Source organism: Mustela lutreola, chromosome 5 (assembly GCF_030435805.1).
Source record: "Mustela lutreola isolate mMusLut2 chromosome 5, mMusLut2.pri, whole genome shotgun sequence".
NCBI classification, from domain to species: Eukaryota; Metazoa; Chordata; class Mammalia; order Carnivora; family Mustelidae; genus Mustela; species Mustela lutreola.
The window spans coordinates 153,257,592-153,282,730 of record NC_081294.1 but is presented as its reverse complement, the minus strand read 5'-3'; the positions used below and the strand labels follow the sequence as shown (position 1 = coordinate 153,282,730).

Genomic DNA, 25,139 nt, shown 5'->3' with positions numbered 1-25,139 from the left:
AAAGCTCAAAGGTAATGATTTCACCCTGCATCTAAAGGAGCTAGAGAAAGAACAAACAAAATCAAAAGCCAGTGGAAGGAAGGAAATAATTAAGACTAGAGCAGAAATAAATTATATGGAAACTACAAACAAAATAGAAAAGATGCTCAACATCACTCATCATTGGAGGAATGTAAATCAAAACTACAATGAGGTGTCACCTCACACCTGTCAGAATGGCTAAAAGTAACAAGTCAGGAAATGACAGATGGTGCCAAGGATGTGGTGAAAGGGGAACCCTTTTGCACTGTTGCTGGGAATGCAAGCTGGTGCAGCCACTCTGGAAAACAGTATGGAGGTTGCTGAAAAAGTTAAAAATGGAACTACCTTATGACCCTGTTAAGTTCTTTACTTGGTATTTACCCAAAGGATACAAGAACACTAATTGGAAGGGGTACATGCACCCTGATGCTTATAGCAACATTATTTGCAATAGCCAGAATATGGAAGCAGCCCGTGTCCATCAGTTGATGAACAAATAAAGAAGAAATCACACACACACACACACACACACACACATTGGAACTGGAACATTGTTCAGTTATAGAAAGAATGAAATCTCGCTATCTTGCAAGGAAATAGTTGGATCTAGGGTATTATGCTGAGCAAAATAAGTCAGAGAAAGACAAATACCATATGGTTTCATTTGTATGTGGAATTTAAGAAACAACACAAACAAGCAAAGGGATAAAATAAGAGAGAGGGGGAGAGAGAGAAACCAAGAAACAATCTCTTAACTACAGAGAACAAACTGATGGTTTCCAGAGGGGAGGTCAGTCACAGGGAGATAGGTTAAACAGGTGATGGGGGTTAAGGAGGGCTTGTAGTGATGAGCACTGGGTGATGTATGGAAGTATTGAATTGCTATATTGTACAACTATAACTGATATTACAATATATGTTAGCTAACTGAAATTAAAATAAAAACTTTAAAAAAAGAAAATCTTAAGAAGAGGAAAATACATTTAGAGTACTGTATTGTATTTATATTAAAAAATAGATCTATGTGGACCCACGCAGTTCAAATGTATGTTGTTCAAGGGTCGACTGTGGAAAAACAAAGAGAAATCTGACCCTTCTAAATGATAACTTGTCACTGAGTAAGAGGACCCAACAACACCACAAGTCACACATAGTTTATTGAAAATATGTACTGTGTCATTGGGGTGGCTTTTCGGGTTAGCTAATTGTGTTATCCAGAGGAAAAATAGAGTGGCTTCTATCTCTATGACAAACATATAGTCACAACTTGGAGCCAGGCACCTTAAACCCCATGAGATAGGACAAAGGGACACCTTCTCCTTGATATTTACATTTCAAAGAAATGGCTCTGAACTCCTTATATGGTTTCCCTTACTGGTGGAGCATAAGGAATAACATGGAGGACATTAGGCGAAAGAAAGAAAAGTGAGTTGGGGTAAATCAGAGGAGACGAAGCATGAGAGACTGTGGACTCTGAGAAGCTGAGCGCTTTGGAGAGGAGGGGTTGGGATTGGGTGAGCCTGGTGGTGAGTATTAAGGAGGACACTATTGCATGGAGCACTTGGTATGATGCATAAACAATGAATCTTGGAACACTGAAAAAATAAAATTAAAAAAAATTAAAATAAATAAATAAATAAATAATTAAAAACATTTCTGGGTTGTAAAGCTAGTAAGAACTTATTTAGCTTTCAAAAACATTTACATATATCTCAGAGGGAGAGAGAAAAGGTTTTTTGAGTTTTATGAGGAAATGTTCTAAGAAAAGGGAAAAGGAGGACGTCTCTTTCCAAATCCAATTCTTTCTCTTTTTATTTGCATTTATGCTTTTCAAAAGAGCATGTGGTTCACGTGCATGTCTGTGAGGAGCACATTCAGGTAGAGGGAACAGCAAACACAAAGTTCCAGCGGTGGGAATGGGAACGAACATGTATGGTCATTGGGGAAAGAGGAAGGAGGCAGGAGAAGCTTGAACAAGGGCACACAGTAGAGGTTAGCAAATGTGGGAGGCATTGAACCTGGAGCCCTTGCTCTTAACCTACAGATCAGAGCTCCGTAAACCATCTGTAGTGAAGGACCAATCCCTTGTGGCCCAATATTTTTGTACAAGTCAATAAAAATGCGCTACTAGAAAAATTAAAGTGAAAAAGAAAAAAAGAACCACATAATGCTAAATGAAATTAGCTAGACACCAAAGGACAAATATTGTTTGATTCACTTAAAGGGAGGTACCTAGAGTAGTCAAATTCATAAAGATGGAAGGTAGAATAGAAGTTGCCAGTTGCTGGCGTTCAAGGTGGGTAGGGAGTAGAAAATGGGGAGTTTGTGTTTAAGGGGTAGAATTTCAGTGTAGGAGACCAAGAGAGTTCTGGATAGGGACGGTATTGATGATCCACAACAATGTGAAAGTAACTTAATGTCATTGAATTGTACCTTTAAAAATGGTTAAAATAGTAAAATTTATATTTTACTACCATAAAAAAGGAAAAAATACATTTTTTAAAAAGACTGCTGAGATAAAAACCATCATTTTTGAAAATAATAATCTTCCAGACACCAAATTATTATGTTACATTGCCACAGGAGTTCCTAAAGGGTTACTTTCCATTTTGCTTGTGTATTTCTTTGCCCACTGGCCCCTGTGGGAGAGGGTCTCAGTCACATCCTGCCTGAGGACAAAGCCTCCCCAGTGAGCCAATTCTTCCAACGCTGTGATGAGAACTAGAAGCAAGTGTTTGTAAGAAGTGGGAAGAAGATCACCTATCATAAAATTCTTCTGAAGTATTTTAAGATTTTTGATATTATTTTTAAGTTGTTGCTAATGCAACAAACTCCAAATTGATGTTTGTATTTTGATTTTGTATCCTGAAATATTGGTAGATTTCTTTGTTCTATTTGGACACTTTTTATTTTTCAAGGATTTTCTGCATAAATATAAAGATAATTTTAATTAAAAAAAAAAAAAGGCAGGGAAAATGACTTGTGGGTTTAACCGTGTGGGTACAGAGCAATAATTCTCTGGTTTTCGGATACTAACACCTTCCATTTTCATGTTCTTCAGAAGTAGGACAATTATGGAGAGAGGTTTAGGGTGGAGGGGTGAGGATAGGGCCAAGATCCCAGAAGCTAAAAGCTGGGGAAGTGGGTGGGATCCATCAGTCCTCCCTTCCATACCCTTCAGTTTGTATTTTCCTATCTTGGCTTAAGTCCACCCCTAGTACTGGGGTCCTCCTCGCGGAGAGCTGCGCGGAGCGCAGGTGCGGCCGCCCTCGTGCACGTTTTACAGATTGCCCACGAGATTTAACGCCTGGCGGCTTGGAAGGCTTTTCGGCACGCTAGGTGTAGAATAGGCTTGTCCCTGAAGTGTTCAGTGGCGCCTAGAGCGAAACAGCTCCTTGTGAGGTGTTTTCCAGATGCCTTTTTACCCGGAGGCTCCCCTTGGAAGCGGGCTTTCCTCGGGACGCTGGTGGCTCTGCCGCTCCTACTGGCTCTCCTCATGACGCTGGCGCTGTACTTCTTTCAGAAGCAACGGCAGTGCCAAGGTAAAGGGCAGACTGGACTGGGGGGTGGGGTGTGTGTGAGGGTGGTCTCCCGCCTGGCGCGCGCTTTGCTGGGAAGAAAGTGCTGGAGGCGGAAGGGGCATCCAGGAGGCGCGGTTCCGCGGCGACTCGGGGCTGGGGTGGGACCTTGCAGAAGAAGGGCGAGCACTCGCCCTCACCTACGCCCCCCTTCCCTCGACCTTTCAGAAAAGCTGAGAAAGCATGCTGAGAAGGACAAAGGTAAGCAGTGAGAGGGGCGCACGCCGCCCGTTTCCCTAAGTAGCAGAAAGTGGTGGGAGAAGGGGGAGGACTTGGTGGGTGGGGGAGGTAAGGACTTCAGACCCCGGGGTACTTGGGAGCAGGGTGCTGGAGGTTTGCTTTGCCACTTGCCCCGCCACCAAGTCCACTCCTCCAACGCACGCAGCCGGTCCTGGTTGCACAGAACGCACAGGGACCGAGTCTGTGCGCTCTAGGGGAGTGACGCCGCAGTGTTCATCCATTGAGATTTTCCTCTTTTCTTCGTTTCTTCTCCAGAGAGACTCACAGCGGAACTGGGTAAGTTCTGGGTGCCGCGCCCACAGTGCTGGCTGCGGACTAGTGGGGTAACCCAGTGCGTGTGCGGTGGAAAGTGTTCAATAGCTTTAGGCGCTCAGTGGAGAGCGGCGGATTGCAACAATGTAATTCTAAATCCATCCTTCTGCGCCTCCCACATCTCCACTCCCACAGGATTCACGTGCAGCTGCCACGGAGGTCTGACTTCAGACTCTCCCACAAACCGGGCCTGCTCCTTTCCTGCAAATTACATGATTTGTTTACAATTCCACCATTAAACATTTACTCCCACCGGTTCACCTTCCTAGAACATCTTTCTCTTTTTAATGCGAATGCCACTGGGAAGGAAGGCTGCTTTAATTTGCACAGAAGTGTGACTAATTTATCAGGTTCGCTTTTCTCCCCAGGGGACTTGAACCATGGTGTGGGGGTGGGGGCAGATGGGGTGGGGGAAGACCTCAAGAACCACTTTGTATGCCCCAGTGAAATTCCAGACGAAATTTCGAGATTTGAGAAGCTTGTTTTGTAGTCCACCTAGTCCTTCGGAAGGCCTACTATAAGAAGTAATTAACACCATAGTCTAAATTAGAGCACAGTGTTGACTTTCCCATGAGGGATTACTGTTTTTTAAGTTTTTATTTTAATTCCAGTTAATTAATATACAGTGTGATATTAGTTTTACATGTGTAATATAGAGATTCCACACTAACATAGCTCACCCTGTGCTTATACAAATAAGTGCACTCCCTAATCCCCATCACATGTTTAACCCAAATCCCCACCCACCTCCCCTTTGATAACCATCACTTTGTTCTCTATAATTAAGAATCTGTTTCTTTTTTTTTTAAGAATCTGTTTCTTGATTTGTCTTTCTCTCTCTATATTTCATATATACATATATATGAACATATATAATATTTTCTCTCTATATTTTTCCCTTTGCTTGTTTTGTTTCTTAAATTCCACATGAATGAAATCGTATAGTATTTGTCTTTCTCTGACTTATTTTTGTTAGCATTATACTCTCTAGTCTCTAGTTCCATCCATGATATTGCAAATAGCAAGCATTAATTTTTTGTGGCTGAGTAATATTCCATTATATATACATACATGTATGTATGTATACCACATTTTATTTTATCCATTCATCAATCGAGGTACACTTGGGCTGCTTCCATATTTTAGCTATTGTAAATAATACTGCTATAAACAGTACTGGGGTACATATACCCCATGTATTGGGCTACATGTATCCTCTTCAGTTAGCATTCTTGTTTTCTTTGGGTAAATACCCACTGTTGTTGAATCATTAGGTAGTTCTATTTTTAACATTTTGAAGAACCTCCATACTGTTTTCAAGAGAGACTTTATCATTTAACAAGGCAGGAAACAACAAATGGAGATGATGTGGAGAAAGGGGAACTCTCTTACACTGTTCATGGGAATACAAGTTCCTGCAGCCACTTAGAAAACAGTGTGGAGATTCCTCAAAAAACTAAAAGCAGAGCTACCCTATGACCCAGCAATTCCACTACTGGGTATTTACCCCAGAGATAGAGATGTAGTGAAAAGAAGGGCCATATGTACCCCAATGTTCATAGCAGCAATGTTCACAATATCCAAATTGTGGAAAGAGCTGAGGTCCCTTTCAACAGACCAATGGATAAAGAAGATGTCCATATATACAATGGAATATTACTCAGCCATCAGAAAGGATGAATACCCAACTTTTGCATCAACATGGCCGGGTCTGGAGGAGATTATGCTGAGTGAAATAAATCAAGCAGAGAAAGTAAATTATCATATGATTTTACTTACTTGAGGAACATAAGGAATAACAAGGAGGACATTAGGAGAAGGAAAGGAAAAGTGAATTGGGGAAAATCGGAGGGGGAGATGAACCACGAGAGACTGTGGACTCTGAGAAACAAACTGAGGGTTTTAAAGGGGAGGAGGTTAGAGGAATGGGTGAGCCTGGTAGTGGGTATTACGGAGGGCACGTATGGCATGGAGCACTGAGTGTTATACGTAAACAATGAATCTTGGAACACTACATCAAAAACAAATGACATACTGTATAGTGACTAAATAACACAATGAAAAAAAAACACAAGAGAGTGGCTTTCACACCCACAATGAAAGAGGGTTCCTTTTTTTCCACATCCTCACCAACACCTGTTGTTTCTTATATTGTTGATTTTAGCTATTCTGACAGGTGGGAGGTGGTAATGTATTGTAGATTTGATTTGCATTTCCCTGATGTTGAATTGATGATGAGCATCTTTTCACATGTCTATTGGCCATCTGTTTGTATTCTTTGGGAGAACGTGGACTTTTTTGCATTCTGCCCATTTTTTAATTGGATTATTTGGTTTTTGGGTATTGTGTTTTTAAGTTCTTTCTAGATTTTGGGTACTAAGCTTTTATCAGATATGTCATTTGCAAATATCTTCTCTCATTCAGTGGGTTGCCTTTTAGTTTTGTTGATTGTCTCCTATGCTGGGCAGATGCTTTCAATTTGATGAAGTCCCAATAGTTTGTTTTTGCTTTTATTTACCTTGATACAGGAGACCTATCTAGAAGAAGTTGCTAAGGCCTATGCCAAAGAAGTTACTTGTGTTTTCTCTGCTTATGTTTTCTTCAAGCATTTCTGTTGTTTCCTGACACATTCTTAGGTCTCTCATCCATTTTGAATTTATTTTTGTGTATGGTGTAAAAAGTGGTCTAGTTTTACTCTTTTGCATGTTGTTTTGTTGAAGAGACTGTCTTTTCCCCATTGGATATTCTTTAATGCTCTGTTGAAGATTAATGGACCATTTAGTTTTGGGTTCATTTCTGGGTTTTCTATTCTGTTCCTTTGATTTTTGTGCCAGTACCAAGCTCTTTTGATTACTACAGCTTTGCATTATATCTTAAAGTCCAGAATTGTGATGCCTCCAGCTTTGTTTCTCCTTTTCAAGATGGCTTTGGCTATTCAGAGTCTTTGGTGGTTTTATACAAATTTTAGAACTGTTTGTACTAGTTCTGTAAAAGATGCTGTTGGTACTTTGATATGGAATGCCTTAAATTTGTAGATTGATTTGGATAGTATAGCTATTTTAACAATATTTGTTCTTCCAATCCATCAGCATGAACTGTCTTTTCATTTCTTTCTGTCATCTTCAATTCCTTTCATGAGTGTATTACAGTTTTCAGAGAACAGGTGTTTCACCTCTTTGATTAGATTTGTTCTTAGGTATCCTACTGTCTTGGGTGCAATTGTAAGTGGGATTGTTGCCTTAATTTCCCTTCCTGCTTTTTTATTGTTGGTGTATAGAAATACAACAGATTTCTGTACATTGATTTTATATCCTGTAACTTTGCTGAATTTGTGTATCAGTTCTAGCACTTTTTTGGTTGGGGTCTTTCAGATTTTCTGTTTAATGTATCATGTCATCTGCAAAGAGTGAAAGTTTGGCTTCTTCCTTGCCAGTCTGGATTCCTTGTATTTATTTTTGTTGTCTGCTTGCTGAGGCTAGGACTTCTAATACTATGTTAAATAACAGTGGTTAGAGTGGGTAACCCTGTCTTGTTCCTGACCATAGAGGGAAAAGCTCTCACTCCCCCCCCCCATTCTTCATAGATGGTCTTTATTATGTTGAGGTATTTCCCCTCTAAACCTACTTGGTTGAGGGTTTTTGTCATGAATCACTGTTGTACTTTGTCTTTCTGTATTTATTGAAATGATCATGTGGTTCTTATTCTTTCTTTAATAATGTGATGTATCACATTGATTATAGAAGTTGAACCACACTTGTAGCCCAGGAATAAATATCACTTGATCATGGTGAATGAGTTTTTTAATATATTGTTGGATTCAGTTTGTTAAGATTTTGTTGAGGATTTTTTGCATCTATGCTCATAATGGACGTTGGTGTATCGTGCTCTCTCTCTCTCTCTTTTGGTATCTTTATCTGGTTTTGCTGTTAGGGTAATGTTGGCCTCAAAGAATGAATTTCCTTTTCTATTCTAAAAATAGTTGGAGAAGAGTAAGTATTAACTCATCTTTAAATTAGTGGTAGAATTTAACTGTGAAGCTCCCTGGTTCTGAACTTTTGTTCATTGGGAATTTTTTGAAACTTAAAATCAATTAATTAACATATAGTGTATTATTAGTTTCCGAGGTAGAATTCAGTGATTCATCAGTTGCATAGAACACCCAGTGCTCATTCTATCAAGTGCCCTCCTTAAAGCCCATTACCCAATTACCCTAACATCCCTCTCCCCTCCAGCAACCCTCGGTTTGTTTCCTATAGTTGAGTCACTTGTGATTTGTCTCCCTCTCTGATTTCATCCTATTTTATTTTTCCCTCCCTTCCCCTATGTTCCCTTGTTTTGCTTCTTAAATTTCCACATATGAATAAAATCATATGGTATTTGTCTTTCTCTGATACACTTATTTCACTTAGCATAATACCCTCTAGTTCCATCCACATAATTGCAAAATGGTAAGATTTCATGCTTTTTGATGGCTGAGTAATATTCCACTATAGATATATAGACCACATCTTCTTTATCCATTCATCTGTTGATGGACGTCTCAGCTCTTTCCATAGTTTGGCTACTGTAGACATTGCTGCTATAAACATTGGGGTGCATGTGCCCTTTGAATCACTATGTTTGTATCCTTTGGATAAATACCTAGTAGTGCAATTGCTGGGTCGTATGGTGGCTGTATTTTTAACTTTTTGAGGAGCCCCCCCCCTGCTGTTTTCCAGTTTTGCTGCACCAGCTTGCATTACCACCAACAGTGTAAGAGGGTTTCCTTTTCTCTGCCTCCTTGCCAATTTCTGTTATTACCCGACTTGTTAATTTTAGCCAATCTGACTGGTGTGAGGTGGTATCTCATTGTGATTTTGGTCTGTTGAAAATTTTTTGATTACTGGTTATTAGTCTGTTCAAGTTTTCCATTTCTTGTCTTTTCAGTTTGGGTATTTTATATATTTCTAGGAATTTAACCATTTCTTCTAGACTGTTCAATTTGTTGGGCTATAGTTATTTTCATAAAATTCTCTTATGGGATTGTATTTCTTATGATATGTGGTGTTGGCTGTTATTTCTCCCCTATTTGTGATTTTATTTATTTGATTCCTTTCTCTTTTTTCTAGATAAGCATAGCTAGAGAGCTATAAATTTTAAAGAACTCCTGGTTTCGTTGATCTATTCTATTGTTTTTGTAGTTTCTGTATCATTTATTTCTACTCTCATCTTAATTATTTCCTTCCTTCTGCTGGCTTTAGGTTTTGTTTGTTGTTCTTTTTCTAGCTCCTCTAGGTGAAAGGTTAGGATTTTTTTTTTTTTTTTAGCTTTTTCTTGCTCTTTGAGGTAAGCCTGTATTTCTGTATATTTGCCTCTTAGGACCGGTTTTGACCATTTGGGTTTCATTTTCATTTGTTTCTATGTCCTTTTTTTTAAAAAAATTTTTTATTTTTTATAAACATATATTTTTATCCCCAGGGGTACAGGTCTGTGAATCACCAGGTTTACACACTTCACAGCACTCACCAAAGCACATACCCTCCCTAATGTCTATGTCCTTTTTAATTTCTTCTTTGACTTCTGGTTGATCCATTCATTGTTTCATAGTATTTTTTTTAACAATGGTTATGCAGTTTTTACTACTTCTCAGGCCAAGAAACTTACAAAACATCATTGGAAAGAGGAAAAATGATATAAAGTTAAAACGATATTGTCAAAATGGAATATTTCTTTGAGAATTTTTTGGGAAATATTATATTTGAACTTTATTTCTTGAGATATGGTAAACATATTCTGTTTTTATAAGGGTAATAAGGGTAAGATTTGTATTTTTTTTTAAACTACCATGTGTTTCCAATCTTTCCAGACTTTTTCTTGTGGTTGACTTCTAGTTTCATAGTATTGTGGTCAGAAAAGTTGCATGGTATATAACTTAGATCTTGAATTCTTCAGGCCTGATTTGTGACTTAGTATGTGATCTACTCTGGAGAAGGTACCCTGTTCACTTGAAAAGAATGTGTATTCTTCTGGCTTAGAATAAAATATTCTGAATGCATCTATTAAATCCATTTGTTCCATTCTGTCATTCAAACTTGTTGTTTTCTTTTTATTTTAATTTATTTTCAGCATAACAGTATTCATTATTTTTGCACCACACCCAGTGCTTCATGTAATCCGTGCCCTCTATAATACCCACCACCGGGTACCCCAACCTCCCACCCCCCCACCACTTCAAACCCCTCAGATTGTTTTTCAGAGTCCATAGTCTCTCATGGTTCACCTCCCCTTCCAATTTCCCCCATCTCCCTTCTCCTCTCTAACTCCCCATGTCCTCCATGCTATTTGTTATGCTCCACAAATAAGTGAAACCATATAATTGACTCTCTCTGCTTGATTTATTTCACTCAGCATAGTCTCTTCCAGTCCCATCCATGCTGCTACAGAAGTTAGGTATTCATCCTTTCTGATGGAGGCATAATACTCCATAGTCTATATGGACCACATCTTCCTTATCCATTCGTCCGTTGAAGGGCATCTTGGTTCCTTCCATAATTTGGTGCCCGTGGCCATTGCTGCTATAAACATTGGGGTACATATGGCCCTTCTTTTCACGACATCTGTATCTTTGGAGTAAATACCCAGGAGTGCAATGGCAGGGTCATAGGGAAGCTCTATTTTTAATTACTTTTTTTTTATTTTTATGATTTTTAAAAAATTTTTATTTTTTATAAACATCTATTTTTATCCCCAGGGGGTACAGGTCTGTGAATCACCAGGTTTACACACTTCAGACCACTCACCAAAGCACATACCCTCCCCAATGTCCATTACCCCACCCCCCTTCTCTCAACCCCCCTCCCCCCAGCAACCCTCAGTTTGTTTTGTGAGATTAAGAGTCACTTTTGGTTTGTCTCCCTCCCAATCCCATCTTGTTTCATTGATTCTTCTCCTACCCACTTAAGCCCCCATGTTGCATCACTACTTCCTCATATCAGGGAGATCATATGATAGTTGTCTTTCTCTGCTTGACTTATTTCGCTAAGCATGATACACTCTAGTTCCATCTATGTTGTCGCAAATGGCAAGATTTCATTTCTTTTGATGGCTGCATAGTATTCCATTGTGTATATATACCACATCTTCTTGATCCATTCATCTGTTGACGGACATCTAGGTTCTTACCAAAGTTTGGCTATTGTGGACATTGCTGCTATAAACATTTGGGTGCACGTGCCCCTTTGTATCTTTAGGGTAAATACCCAGTAGTGCAATTGCTGGGTCATAGGGCAGTTCTATTTTCAACATTTTGAGGAACCTCCATGCTGTTTTCCAGAGTGGTTGCACCAGCTTGCATTCCCACCAACAGTGTAGGAAGGTTCCCCTTTCTCCACATCCTCGCCAGCATCTGTCATTTCCTGACTTGTTGATTTTAGCCATTCTGACTGGTGTTAGGTGATCTCTCATTGTGATTTTGATTTGTATTTCCCTGATGCCGAGTGATATGGAGCACTTTTTCATGTGTCTGTTGGCCTTCTGGAAGTCTTCTTTGCAGAAATGTCTGTTCATGTCTTCTGCCCATTTCTTGATTGGATTATTTGTTCTTTGGGTGTTGAGTTTGCTAAGTTCTTTATAGATTTTGGACACTAGTCCTTTATCTGAAATGTCGTTTGCAAATATCTTCTCCCATTCTGTCAGTTGTCTTTTGATTTTGTTAACTGTTTCCTTTGCTGTGCAAAAGCTTTTGATCTTGATGAAATCCCAATAGTTCATTTTTGCCCTTGCTTCCCTTGCCTTTGGCGATGTTCCTAGGAAGATGTTGCTGCGGCTGAGGTCGAAGAGGTTGCTGCCTGTGTTCTCCTCAAGGATTCTGATGGATTCCTTTTGCACATTGAGGTCCTTCATCCATTTTGAATCTATTTTCATGTGTGGTGTAAGGAAATGGTCCAATTTCTTTTTTCTGCATGTGGCTGTCCAATTTTCCCAGCACCATTTATTGAAGAGGCTGTCTTTTTTCCATTGGACATTCTTTCCTGCTTTGTCGAAGATTAGTTGACCATAGAGTTAAGGGTCTATTTCTGGGCTCTCTATTCTGTTCCATTGATCTATGTGTCTGTTTTTGTGCCAGTACCATGCTGTCTTGATGATGACAGCTTTGTAATAGAGCTTGAAGTCCGGAATTTTGATGCCACCAACGTTGGCTTTCTTTTTCAATATCCCTTTGGCTATTCGAGGTCTTTTCTGGTTCCATATACATTTTAGAATTATTTGTTCCATTTCCTTGAAAAAGATGGATGGTATTTTGATAGGAATTGCATTACATGTGTAGATTGCTTTAGGTAGCATAGACATTTTCACAATATTTATTCTTCCAATCCATGAGCATGGAACATTTTTCCATTTCTTTGTGTCTTCCTCAATTTCTTTCATGAGTACTTTATAGTTTTCTGAGTATAGATTCTGTGCCTCTTTGGTTAGGTTTATTCCTAGGTATCTTATGGTTTGGGGTGCAATTGTAAATGGGATGGACTCCTTAATTTCTCTTTCTTCTGTCTTGTTGTTGGTGTAGAGAAATGCAACTGATTTCTGTGCATTCATTTTATATCCTGACACTTTACTGAATTCCTGTATAAGTTCTAGCAGTTTTGGAGTGGAGTCTTTTGGGTTTTCCACATATAGTATATTATCTGTGAAGAGTGATAATTTGACTTCTTCTTTGCCGATTTGGATGCCTTTAATTTCCTTTTGTTGTCTGATTGCTGAGGCTAGGACCTCTAGTACTATGTTGAATAGCAGTGGTGATAATGGACATCCCTGCCGTGTTCCTGACCTTAGCGGAAAAGCTTTCAGTATTTCTCCATTGAGAATGATATTTGCCGTGGATTTTTCATAGATAGCTTTGATGATATTGAGGTATGTGCCCCCTATCACTACACTTTGAAGAGTTTTGATCAGGAAGGGATGCTGTACTTTGTCAAATGTTTTTTCAGCATCTATTGAGAGTATCCTATGGCTTTTGTTCTTTCTTTCATTTATGTGTTGTATCACATTGACTGATTTGAGGATGTTGAACCAACCTTGCAACCCTGGAATAAATCCCTAGTTGGTCGTGGTGAATAATCCTTTTAATGTACTGTTGAATCCTGTTGGCTAGTATTTTTGGTGAGAATTTTCGCATCTGTGTTCATCAAGGATATTGGTCTATAGCTCTCTTTTTTGATGGGATCCTTTTCTGGATTTGGGATTAAGGTGATGCTGGCCTCATAAAATGAGTTTGGAAGTTTTCCTTCCATTTCTATTTTTTGGAACAGTTTCAGGAGAATAGGAATTAGTTCTTCTTTAAATGTTTGGTAGAATTTCCCCGGGAAGCCGTCTGGCCCTGGAATTTTATTTGTTTGGAGATTTTTAATGACTGTTTCAGTCTCCTTACTGGTTATGGGTCTGTTCAGGCTTTCTATTTCTTCCTGGTTCAGTTGTGGTAGTTTATATGTTTCCAGGAATGCATCCATTTCTTCCAGATTGTCAAATTTATTGGCGTAGAGTTGCTCATAGTATGTTCTTATAATAGTTTGTATTTCTTTGGTGTTAGTTGTGATCTCTCCTCTTTCATTCATGATTTTACTTATTTGGGTCCTTTCTCTTTTCTTTTTGATAGGTCTGGCCAGGGGTTTATCAATTTTATTAATTCTTTCAAAGAACCAGCTCCTAGTTTCGTTGATTTGTTCTATTGTCTTTTTGGTTTCTATTTCATTGATTTCTGCTCTGATCTTTATGATTTCTCTTCTCCTGCTGGGCTTAGGGTTTCTTTCTTGTTCTTTCTCCAGCTCCTTTAGGTGTAGGGTTAGGTTGTGTACCTGAGACCTTTCTTGTTTCTTGAGAAAGGCTTGTACCGCTATATATTTTCCTCTCAGACTGCCTTTGTTGTGTCCCACAGATTTTGAACCGTTGTATTTTCATTATCATTTGTTTCCATGATTTTTTTCAATTCTTCTTTAATTTCCCGGTTGACCCATTCATTCTTTAGAAGGATGCTGTTTAGTCTCCATGTATTTGGGTTCTTTCCAAACTTCCTTTTGTGGTTGAGTTCTAGCTTCAGAGCATTGTGGTCTGAAAATATGCAGGGAATGATCCCAATCTTTTGATACCGGTTGAGTCCTGATTGATCAAGGATGTGATCTATTCTGGAGAATGTTCCATGTGCACTAGAGAAGAATGTGTATTCTGTTGCTTTGGGATGAAATGTTCTGAATATATCTGTGATGTCCATCTGGTCCAGTGTGTCGTTTGAGGCCTTTATTTCCTTGCTGATCTTTTGCTTGGATGATCTGTCCATTTCAGTGAGGGGAGTGTTAAAGTCCCCTACTATTATTGTATTATTGTTGATGTGTTTCTTTGATTTTGTTATTAATTGGTTTATATAGTTGGCTGCTCCCACATTGGGCATATAGATATTTAAAATTGTTATATCTTCTTGTTGGACAGACCCATTGATTATGATACAGTGTCCTTCTACACCTCTTATTACAGTCTTTGGCTTAAAATCGAATTGATCTGATATAAGGATTGCCACTCCTGCTTTCTTCTGATGTCCATTAGCATGGTAAATTCTTTTCCACCCCCTCACTTTAAATCTGGAGGTGTCTTCTTGCTTAAAATGAGTTTCTTGGATGCAACATATAGATGGGTTTTGTTTTTTTATCCATTCTGATACCCTGTGTCTTTTGATTGGGGCATTTAGCCCATTAACATTCAGGGTAACTATTGAGAGATATGAATTTAGTGCCATTGTATTGCCTTTAAGGTGACTGTTACTGTATATGGTCTCTGTTCCTTACTGATCTACCACCTGTAGGCGCTCTCTTTGCTTAGAGGACCCCTTTCAATATTTCCTTAGAGCTGGTTTGGTGTTTGCAAATTCTTTCAATTTTTGTTTATCCTGGAAGCTTTTAATCTCTCCTTCTATTTTCAATGATAGCCTAGCTGGATATAGTATTCTTGGCTGCATGTTTTTCTCATTTAGTGTTCTGAAAATATCATGCCAGCTCTTTCTGGCCTGCCAGGTCTCTGTGGATAAGTCAGCTGCCAATCTAATATTTTTACCATTGTATGTTACAGACTTCTTTTCCCGGGCTGCTTTCAGGATTTTCTCTTTGTCACTGAGACTTGTAAATTTTACTATTAGGTGACGGGGTGTGGGCCTAATCTTACTGATTTTGAGGGGTGTTCTCTGAACCTCCTGAATTTTGATGCTCGTTCCCTTTGCCATATTGGGGAAATTCTCCCCAATAATTCTCTCCAGTATACCTTCTGCTCCCCTCTCTCTTTCTTCTTCTTCTGGAATACCAATTATTCTAATGTTATTTCGTCTTATGGTGTCACTTATCTCTGGAATTCTCCCCTCATGGTCCAGTAGCTGTTTGTCCCTCTTTTGCTCAGCTTCCTTATTCTCTGTCATTTGGTCTTCTATATCACTAATTCTTTCTTCTGCCTCATTTATCCTAGCAGTGAGAGCCTCCATTTTTGATTGCACCACATTAATAGATTTTTTTATTTCAACTTGGTTAGATTTTAGTTCTTTTATTTCTCCAGAAAGGGTTTTATGTCTCCCGAGATGGTTTCTCTAATATCTTCTATGCCTTTTTTGAGCCCAGCTAGAACCTTGAGAATTGTCATTCTGAACTCTAAATCTGACATATTACCAATGTCTGTATTGATTAGGTCCCTAGCCTTTGGTACTGCCTTTTGTTCTTTTTTTTGTGGTGAATTTTTCCTCCTTGTCAGTTTTTCCAGATAAGAGTATATGAAGGAGAAAATAAAATACTAAAAGGGTGGCAACAACCCCAGGAAAATATGCTTTAACCAAATCAGAAAAGATCCCAAATCGAGAGCAGGGAGAAAGGGGATAAAAAGAGGTTCAAAAAGAAAGAAAGAAAAAAAAGAAAAAGAAAGAAAAGAAAAAAAGAAGTTAAAAAAAGAAAATGAATAAAGAAAAATATAAAAAAGAAAAAATATATATATTAGATGAACTAGTTAAAAAGCGTTAAAAAAGAAAAGGGTAAAAGTTAAAAAAAATTTTAGCTGAATAAGAGAAAAAAAAATGAAAAAGAAAGAAATTCAATTAACTGCAAGACTAAAAAAATTACAGGGAGAAAGCCATGAGTTCCATGCTTTGCTTTCTCCTCCTCTGGAATTCTGCTGCTCTCCTTGGTATTGAAACCGCACTCCTTGGTAGGTGAACTTGGTCTTGGCCGGATTTCTTGTTGATATTCTGGGGGAGGGGCCTGGTGTAGTGATTTTCAAGTGTCTTTGCCCCAGGCGGAATTGCACCGCCCTTACCAGGGGCCGGGGTGAGTAATCCACTCGGGTTTGCTTTCAGGAGCTTTTGTTCTCTGAGCGCTTTCTGTAGAGTTCCGGAGCACGGGAATACAAATGGCGGCCTCCTGGTCTCCAGCCCAGAGGAGCCAAGAGCCCAGGGCCCCACTCCTCAGTGCGCCCTCAGAGAACAGCGCCCAGTTACTCCCGTCTGCCTGACCTCTGGCCGCGCTCCGAGCTCACTGAGCCTGCGACCGTTTCAAGGTAACCCCGAGCTGTGAGCTTACTGTCGGCTCTGTCTCTGTAGCCGGCTTTCCCGTTCCAATACCTGCAAGCTCTGCGACACTCAGACACCACCGATCCTTCTGTGACCCTGCGGGACCTGAGGCTATTCTGACTCTGCGTGGGCTTCGCCCCGGTTTAGCCTCTGGAGCATGACCCTCACCGGAACAGACTTTTAAAAGTCTTGATTTTGTGCTCTGTTGCTCCGCCATTTGCCGGGAGCCGGACCCTCCCCCCGGCGTCTATCTTCCCGTAGCTTTGGATTCACTTCTCCACCAGTCCTACCTTTCAGAAAGTGGTTGTTTTTCTGTTTCCAGTATTGCTGTTCTTCTCTTCAATCTCCCGATGATTTGCAGGTGTTTGCAATCTTTAGATAAGCTATCTAGCTGATCTCCTGCTAGCTGAAGTAGTCTCAGCCTGCTACTTCTCCACCATCTTGACTCCTCCCTCTATTTTTAATTTCTTGAGGAATTTCCACATTGTTCTCCAAAGAGGCTGCACCAACTTGCATTCTCACCAACACTGTAAGAGGGTTCCCCTTTCTCCACATCATCTCCAACACATGTTGTGTCCTGTCTTGTTAATTTTGGCCATTCGAACTGGTGTAAGGTGATATCTCAATGTGGTTTTAATTTGAATCTCCCTGATGGCTAGTGCTGATGAACATTTTTTCATGTGTCTGATAGCCATTTGTATGTTTTCATTGGAGACGTGTCTGTCCATATCTTCTGCCCATTTTTTGATATGATTGTCTGTTTTGTGCGTGTTGAGCTTGAGGAGTTCATTATAGATCCTGGATATCAAGCTTTTGTCTGTACTGTCATTTGCAAATATCTTCTCCCATTCCGTGGGTTGCCTCTTTGTTTTCTTGACTGTTTCCTTTGCTGTGCAGAAGCTTTTGATTTTGATGAAGTCCCAAAAGTTCATCTTTGCTTTTGTTTCCTTTGCCTTTGGAGACATATCTTGAAAGAAGTTGATGTGGCTGATATCTAAGAGATTACTGCCTATGTTCTCCTCTAGGATTCTGATGGATTCCTGTTTCCCATTGAGGTCTTTTATCCATTTTGAGTTTATCTTTGTGTACGGTGTAAGAGAATGGTCGAGTATCATTCTTCTACATATAGCTGCCAGTTTTGCCAGCACCATTTATTGAAGAGAGTGTCTTTTTTCCATTGTATATTTTTTCCTGTTTTGTCGAAGATTAATTGACCATAGAGTTGAGGGTCCATATCTGGGCTCTCTACTCTGTTCCACTGGTCTATGTGTCTGTTTTTATGCCAGTACCATACTGTCTTGGTGATCACAGCTTTGTAGTAAAGCTTAAAATCAGGTAACGTGATGCCCCCCCCCCCCCGTTTTATTTTTGTTTTTCAACATTTCCTTAGCGATTCGGGGTCTCTTCTGATTCCATCCAAATTTTTGAATTATTTAGTCCAGCTATTTTGAAGAATACCGGTGGTATTTTTATTGGAATGGCATTAAAAGTATAGATTGCTCTAGGCAGTATAGACATTTTAACAATGTTTATTCTTCCGTTCCAAGAGCATGGAATGGTCTTCCATCCTTTTGTTTCTTCTTCAATTTCTTTCATGAGTGTTCTGTAGTTCCTCAAGTACCGATCCTTTACCTCTTTGGTTAGGTTTATTCACAGGTATCTTATGGTTCTTGGTGCTATAGTAAATGGAATCTATTCTCTAATTTCCCTTTCTGTATTTTCATTGTTACTGTATAAGAAAGCCACTGATTTCTGTAAATTGACTTTGTATCCTGCCACACTGCTGAATTGCTGTATGAGATCTAGTGTTTTGGGGGTGGAGTCTTTTGGGTTTTCCATATAAAGTGTCATGTCGTCTGCGAAGAGAAAGAGTTTGACTTCTTCATTGCCATTTTGGATACCTTTTATTTCTCTTTGTTGTCTGATTGCTGTTGCTAGGTCTTCTAATACTATGTTGAACAAGAGTGGTGAGAGTGGGCATCCTTGTCATGTTCCTGATCTCAGTGGGAAGGCTGCAGGCTTTTTCCCATTGAGGATGATATTTGCTGTGTGTCTTTCATAGATAGATTTGATGAAGTTCAGGAATGTTCCTTCTATCCCTTATACTTTGAAGTGTTTTAATCCGGAACTGATGCTGCATTTTGTTAAATGTTTTTCCTGCATCGATTGAGAGGACCATGTGGTTCTTCTCTCTTCTCTTATTAATTTGTTCTATCACATTGATTGGTTTGCGAATGTTGAACCATCCTTGTAGCCCAAGGATGAATCCCACCTGATCATGGTGGATAATCTTTTTAATGTGCTGTTGGATCCTGTTGGCTAGGATCTTGTTGAGAATCTTAGCATCCATATTCATCAGTGGTATTGGTCTGAAATTCTCCTTTTTGGTAGGCTCTTTGCCTGGTTTGGGTCAGGGTAATGCTGGCTTCATAGAAGGATTCTGGAAGTTTTCCTTCTGCTTCAGTTTTTTGAAACAGCTTCAGGAGAATAGGTGTTATTTCTTCTTTGAAAATTTGGGAGAATTCCCTAGGGAATCCCTCAGGTCCTGGGCTCTTGTTTTTTGGGAGGTTTTTGAACACTGCTTCAATCTCGTTACTAGATATCAGTCTTTTCAGGTTGTCGATTTCTTCCTGGTTCAATTTTGGTAGTTTATAGTTTTCCAGGAATGCATCCATTTCATCTAGGTTGCTAAGCTTAATGGCATATAACTGTTGATAATAACTTCTGATGATTGTTTCTACTTCCTTGGTGTTAGTTGTGATCTCTCCCTTTTCATTCATAATTTTATGAACTTGGGCTTTCTCTCTTTTCTTTTGGATTAGTGTGGCCAATGGTTTATCGATCTTATTGATTCTCTCAAAAAACCAGCTTCTAGTTTCATTGATTCGTTTTACTGTATCTCTGGTTTCTACCTCATTGATCTCAGCTCTAATCTTGATGATTTCCCTTCTTATGTGTGGAGTTGGTTTGATTTTTTTGTTGATTATCCAGTTCTTTAAGGTCCAGGACAGCTGGTGTATTCTGTATTTTTCAGGTTTTTTTTGAGGGAGTCTTGGATGTCTATGTATTTCCCCCTTAGGACCGCCTTTGCTGTATCCCATAGGTTTTGGACAGAAGTGTTTTCATTCTCCTTGGTTTCCATGAATTGTTTCAGTTCTTCTTTGATCTCCTGGTTGATCCAAGCATTCTTAAGCAAGGTGGTCTTTAGCTTCCAGGTGTTTGAGTTCCTTCGGAACTTTTCCTTGTGATTGAGCTCCAGTTTCAAAGCATTGTGATCTGAGAATATGCAGGGAATAATCTCAGTCTTTTGGTATCGGTTGAGTCCTGATTTGTGACCCGGTATGTGGTCTATTCTGGAGAAGGTTCCATGTGCACTTGAGAAGAATGAGTATTCTGTCGTTTTAGGGTGGAATGTTCTCTATATATCTATGAGGTCCATCTGGTCCAGTGTGTCATTCAATGCTCTTGTTATTTATTGATTTTCTGCTTCAATGATCTATTTCTGAGAGAGGCATGTTAAAATGTCCTACTATTAATGTATTCATATCAATATAATTCTTTATCTTGATTAACAGTTTTCTTATGTAATTGGCTGCTCCCATATTGGGGGCATAGATATTTACAATTGTTAGATCATCTTGGTGGATAGTCTCTTTAAGGATTATGTAGTGTCCTTCTATATATCTGCCTACAGTCTTTCGTTTAAAATCTAATTTTTCTGATATGAGAATCGCTACCCCAGCCTTCTTTTGAGGCCCATTGGCATGAAAAATGCTTCTCCATCCCTTCACTTTCAGTCTGGGTGTATCTTTAGGTTCAAATGGGTCTCTTGTAGACAACATATGGATTGGTCCTGTCGTTTTTTCCAGTCTGCAGCCCTGTGCCGTTTTATGTGTGCATTTAGGCCATTCACATTGAGGGTGATTATGGATAGATATGTTTTTATTGACATCGTGTTACCTTTGAAGTCTTTCTTTCTGTAGATTGTATCTATATTTCTTCAAGGCTATTCTTGGGCTTTTTCCTCCTTTAAAGAAGCCCCCGTAATATTTCCTGCAGTATCGGCTTGGTGGTTGCATAGTATTTTAAGCCTTGCCGGTCTTGGAAACTCTTTATCTCTCCATCCATTTTGAATGTCAGTCTTGCTGGATAAAGTATTCTTGGCTGCATGTTCTTCTCATTCAGTGCCCTGAATACATCTTGCCAGCCCTTTCTGGCTTGCCAGGTCTCTGTGGACAGGTCTGACGTTATTCTGATGGGCTTTCCTCTGTAAGTAAGGACCCTCTTTGTCCTAGTGGCTTTCAAGAGATTATACGTACAGTTTTGATTCCTCAGTTTGACTATCAGGTGCCTTGATGTTTTTCGGAATCTATATTCTTGGGTGGAGACTGCTTGGCCTCTAGTACATGAACACTGGTTCCATTCGCTAGATTGGGAAAATTTCATGAAGAACTTGGTCCACTATATCTTCTAGACTTCTTTCTTTCTCTTTCCCTTCAGGGATTCCAATAATTCTGACATCGGAACATTTCATGGCATCATTTATTTCCCTGATTCTGTCTTCGTGGTTTCTAAGCTATTTGTTTCAGGCTTTTTCCTGATCCTTTCTCTCTATCTGTTTGTCCTCCAGATCACTAATTCTATCGTCTGTCTCAGTTGCACTAGCTTTGACAGAATTTAGATTAGATTGGAACTCATTGAGAGCATTGTGAACCTCAGCCCTGGTAGCTTTAAGCTCTGCCCTAACATTGTGAACATCATCTCTCGTCGCTTTCAGCTCAGCCCTAATCAATTCCGTTTGGTCATCCATGGCTATGTCCAACCTAGCTATTGCCTGGATAATTGTTAGTCTGAATTCTCTTTCCGACATATTGTCTATGTTGATAGCTGTTAGCTCTGTTGCAGAAGACCCATCCTCTCTAATTTTCTTCTGTTGGGCATTCCTCCTCCTAGTCATTTTGGTGAGAGTTGACTGAACAGATGTAGCTGGATGTATTGACCGTGGTGCAGTCAAGGTGCACCTTGGAACACTTCTGATTAATCAGAATTCCCAACCCAAACGAGAGACAGAAGAAAACAAAAAGAAAAAAAAAAGCGAGAGAGACAGGAAAGAAAGGGAAGATGAAAGAGAAGGTTCAGCCCAAATGGGCCCCAAGGTAAGATTTATGGAGTAGACAAACAAAAAAAGACAAACAAAAAGACTGATAAAAGTATATGACAAGAGAAAAAAAAATATATATATATGTGCAAATAAAGGAAGAATCTCATCAAAAAGAACCCCAAGTGTAAGATTTATATACTATCAGGACAAACACAAAAACACAGAAACACTGGTGGAAGAAAAAGTTGGGAGAGTGGTTATAAATTCTCTATGTGGGCGAGGAAGGTTGTTTTGATTCTTCCTGGATGTACCTTGATATCTTTGTTAAAGGACTCAACTTTCCCAAGATAAAGGGGGATTAAAAATTGGTTTACCTATAGGGGTACTATTGATTGGGAAGAGGGTATTACTTTGAAGTTTAACTCTCTATGAATATTGGAAAATAAAAATAAAAAGGAATAAACTAGACTAAACTAAACTAAAATTTAAAAAGATAAATTCAAAAAATAGAAATACGAAAGAAAAACGTAAGTGTATGTATCAAAAAGTTCAGGTTAGAAGTTTATTATGGAATTTGATGTACTGGACAGCTCACTGTGGTGGTAAATAGGTTAAAATAATTATCTATATATTAAAAAAAAAATGAACCAGAGTAGTGGGAACAAGTAAATAATAAAAGTTTTCCTATGAAGTAGTGGTTTTTGTTCTCTTGTCTTCCTTGTTTTTTTTTTTTTTTTCTTTATTGGTTTGTTTTCTGGGGGAGGGGCCTGCCAAGTGGTTTTTCAGTCAATGATGTTCCCTGATTTAAGTCCTCCCGCCCCCCTCAAGGGGGTGGGCTCTGAGGAAACTGGTTTTTTTCAGGCTTTTGTTCTCTGGCGGTTTTTATGTTTGTTCACTTTTTTTTTTCTCTCACCTTGACCGCTTTTGATGGTTTTTGTAGTTTTAGAGGAAAACAAACTGCACCCTGACCTCCCTCTCAGAGAGAAGCCTCAGTCTGGCTGCAGAGCCCAAATAAGTTCCCCCTTGGTCGCTGGCAGAGGAGATTCCGAGTCCCAGTCCCTGGGGTCGCAAGATCTTTTGCTTGTACCCAAAGCCCGGCGGCTCTCTGGGCAGCTCCAGAGAGGTTCCAAACAGCAATCGCACACTGAGATTTTCCTGCTGGCCTGGGCTGGGAGTGCCTGGTCTTTCTGGGTCTAAGAGCGCCCAGCTTGCCCACACCTCTTTCAGGGGAGGCTGTGGGTTGCGCGTGGGTCTCAGGCTCTGAGAATGGGGTGCAGGTCCGAAAGCACCAGGCTGGGCCTTCGTGCACCTCTCTCAGGGGAGAGTTTGGTGCATGCATCTTAGGCTCTGAAACAATGGCGCACATCAAAGGGCGCCAGCTGGGCCTTTGTACCTCTCTCAGGGGAGGATGAGGGGCACGCCCATTTCAGGCTCTATTGCAGGGCTCGCGCATTCTTCCATCTGGCATGTCTCCCAGCCCCTCACAGGAGCCGGACCCCACGCGTTCTCGGGCTCGCTGGCGGCTTAGGGACAAAGACCTGGTTTCTCCACCGCACTCTCTCTGGCTCAGCGCCAGGGGAGGCTGTCCTGGGAACTGGGACTTAAGCCCCATGTCCCTAGCCAACCCGATTCCCACAATCTCCCCCCCCCCACAGCGTGATCCTTTGCTCTTTTGGAATGCTTTCAACCAGTCTCCCAAGTTAATGCTGGTCCCCAGATGCAGGGCACTCTCGCTTGTATTGGGGGTATTACTTTCCTACCAGTAGCCTCTGGTGGCTCCCTCCCCCTTTTGTTTATTTTCTGATATCAGTCCGCCGTTCCCACACCACTTTACCTTCCCACTGACATCTGCCCCTGTAGAGATCCAGATGAGTATAATTCTGATCTCAGGCTGATTTCCTGGGTGATTGGAGTTCTTTGGTAGGTAATCAGCTCACTTTAGGGTACAGGTTGAAAAGGTGCCTCCTCTTACTTCCCCGTCACCTTGTCCCCCCTCAAAGTTGTTGTTTTCTTATTGATTTTCTGTTTTGATGATCTGTCCATCACTGTAAGTAGGGTAGTAAAGTCCCCTACTATTATTGTATTATTACTGATTAGTTCCTTTATGTTCATTATCAAACTGTTTTATGTATTTGGGTGCTCCCATTTGGGGTATACAAGTATTTACAATTGTTATATTTTCTTGTTGGATCATTCCCTTTATTATCATATAGTGTCCTTCTAAATAAATTTTTACAGTCTTTTTTTTAAATTTTTTTCACTCAATATAATTGCTACTCTAGCTCTCTTTTGACATCCATTTGAATGACACATGTTTCTCTATCCTCTCACTTTCAATCTCAGGTGTGTTAGATCTAAAATGGGTCTCTCTTTTTTAAAAAAAGAGAGGAATGAGTGAGAGAGAGCATGGGTGGGCAGAGGGAGAAGGAAAGGCAGGCTCCCCACTGATCAGGGACACCAATGCAGGGCTCGATCCCAGGACCCTGGGATCATGACCTGATCAAAGGCAGATGCTTAATGGACTGAGCCATGCTGGCACCCCTAAAATGGGTCTCTTGTGGCAGCATATAGATGGACTTATTTTTTTTTAACCCATTTTGTCACCCTGTGTCTTTGTTGTTGTTTTTATTGGCATTCCAGTCAGTTAACATACACTGGAATGTTAGTTTCAGGTGAACAACATAGTGATTCAACAATTCCATATACCTCCCAGTGCTCATCACAACAAATGCCCTCCTTAATCCTAATCATGTATTTAACCCATCTCCCACCCACTTCCCCTCTGGTAGCCATAGTTTTTTCTCTGTAGTTAAGACCTGTTTCTTGGTTTGCCTCTCCCTCTTTATCCCCCTTTACTCCTTTGTTTTCTTTCTTGAATTCCACAGATGAGTGAGATCATATGGTATTTGTCTTTCTCTGGCTGACTTACTTTGCTTCACATAATACTCTCTGGCTCCATCAGTGTCCATCTATATCTTGCAAATGGCAAGATTTCATTCTTTTTATGCCTGAGTAATATTCCATTATATATATACCACTTCCTCAAGAGTCTATTTTATTTTTTTTCTGATTTAAAATACTTCATTATTGCAAAAAAAAAAAAAAAAGCTCTTCTAAAGGTGTTGTTCTTAAGTTCTTTTTTTAAATTTTTATTTTATTTTTTTTCAGTGTTCCAAGATTCATTGTTTTGTTTTGTTTTGTTTCATTTATTTATTTTCAGCATAACAGTACCATTATTTTTTCACCACACCCAGTGCTCCATGCAATCCGTGCCCTCTATAATACCCACCACCTGGTACCCCAACCTCCCACCCCCCTGCCA

The 25,139-nt window shown here is 39.8% G+C and overlaps 1 protein-coding gene across 4 annotated transcripts in view; it reads left to right on the top strand.

Annotated features, from left to right (window-relative positions):
• Positions 1 to 25,139, top strand: part of BTNL9 (butyrophilin like 9) — a 50,578-nt gene that overhangs the window by 12,230 nt on the left and 13,209 nt on the right. For all 4 annotated transcript variants that reach the window (XM_059175998.1, XM_059175996.1, XM_059175997.1 and 1 more), the window contains 3 exons: positions 3,435 to 3,563; positions 3,768 to 3,800; positions 4,095 to 4,115. In XM_059175998.1, coding sequence (XP_059031981.1) covers positions 3,435 to 3,563; positions 3,768 to 3,800; positions 4,095 to 4,115 — 183 coding nt within the window. The remainder of the gene's footprint in view (positions 1 to 3,434; positions 3,564 to 3,767; positions 3,801 to 4,094; positions 4,116 to 25,139) is intronic.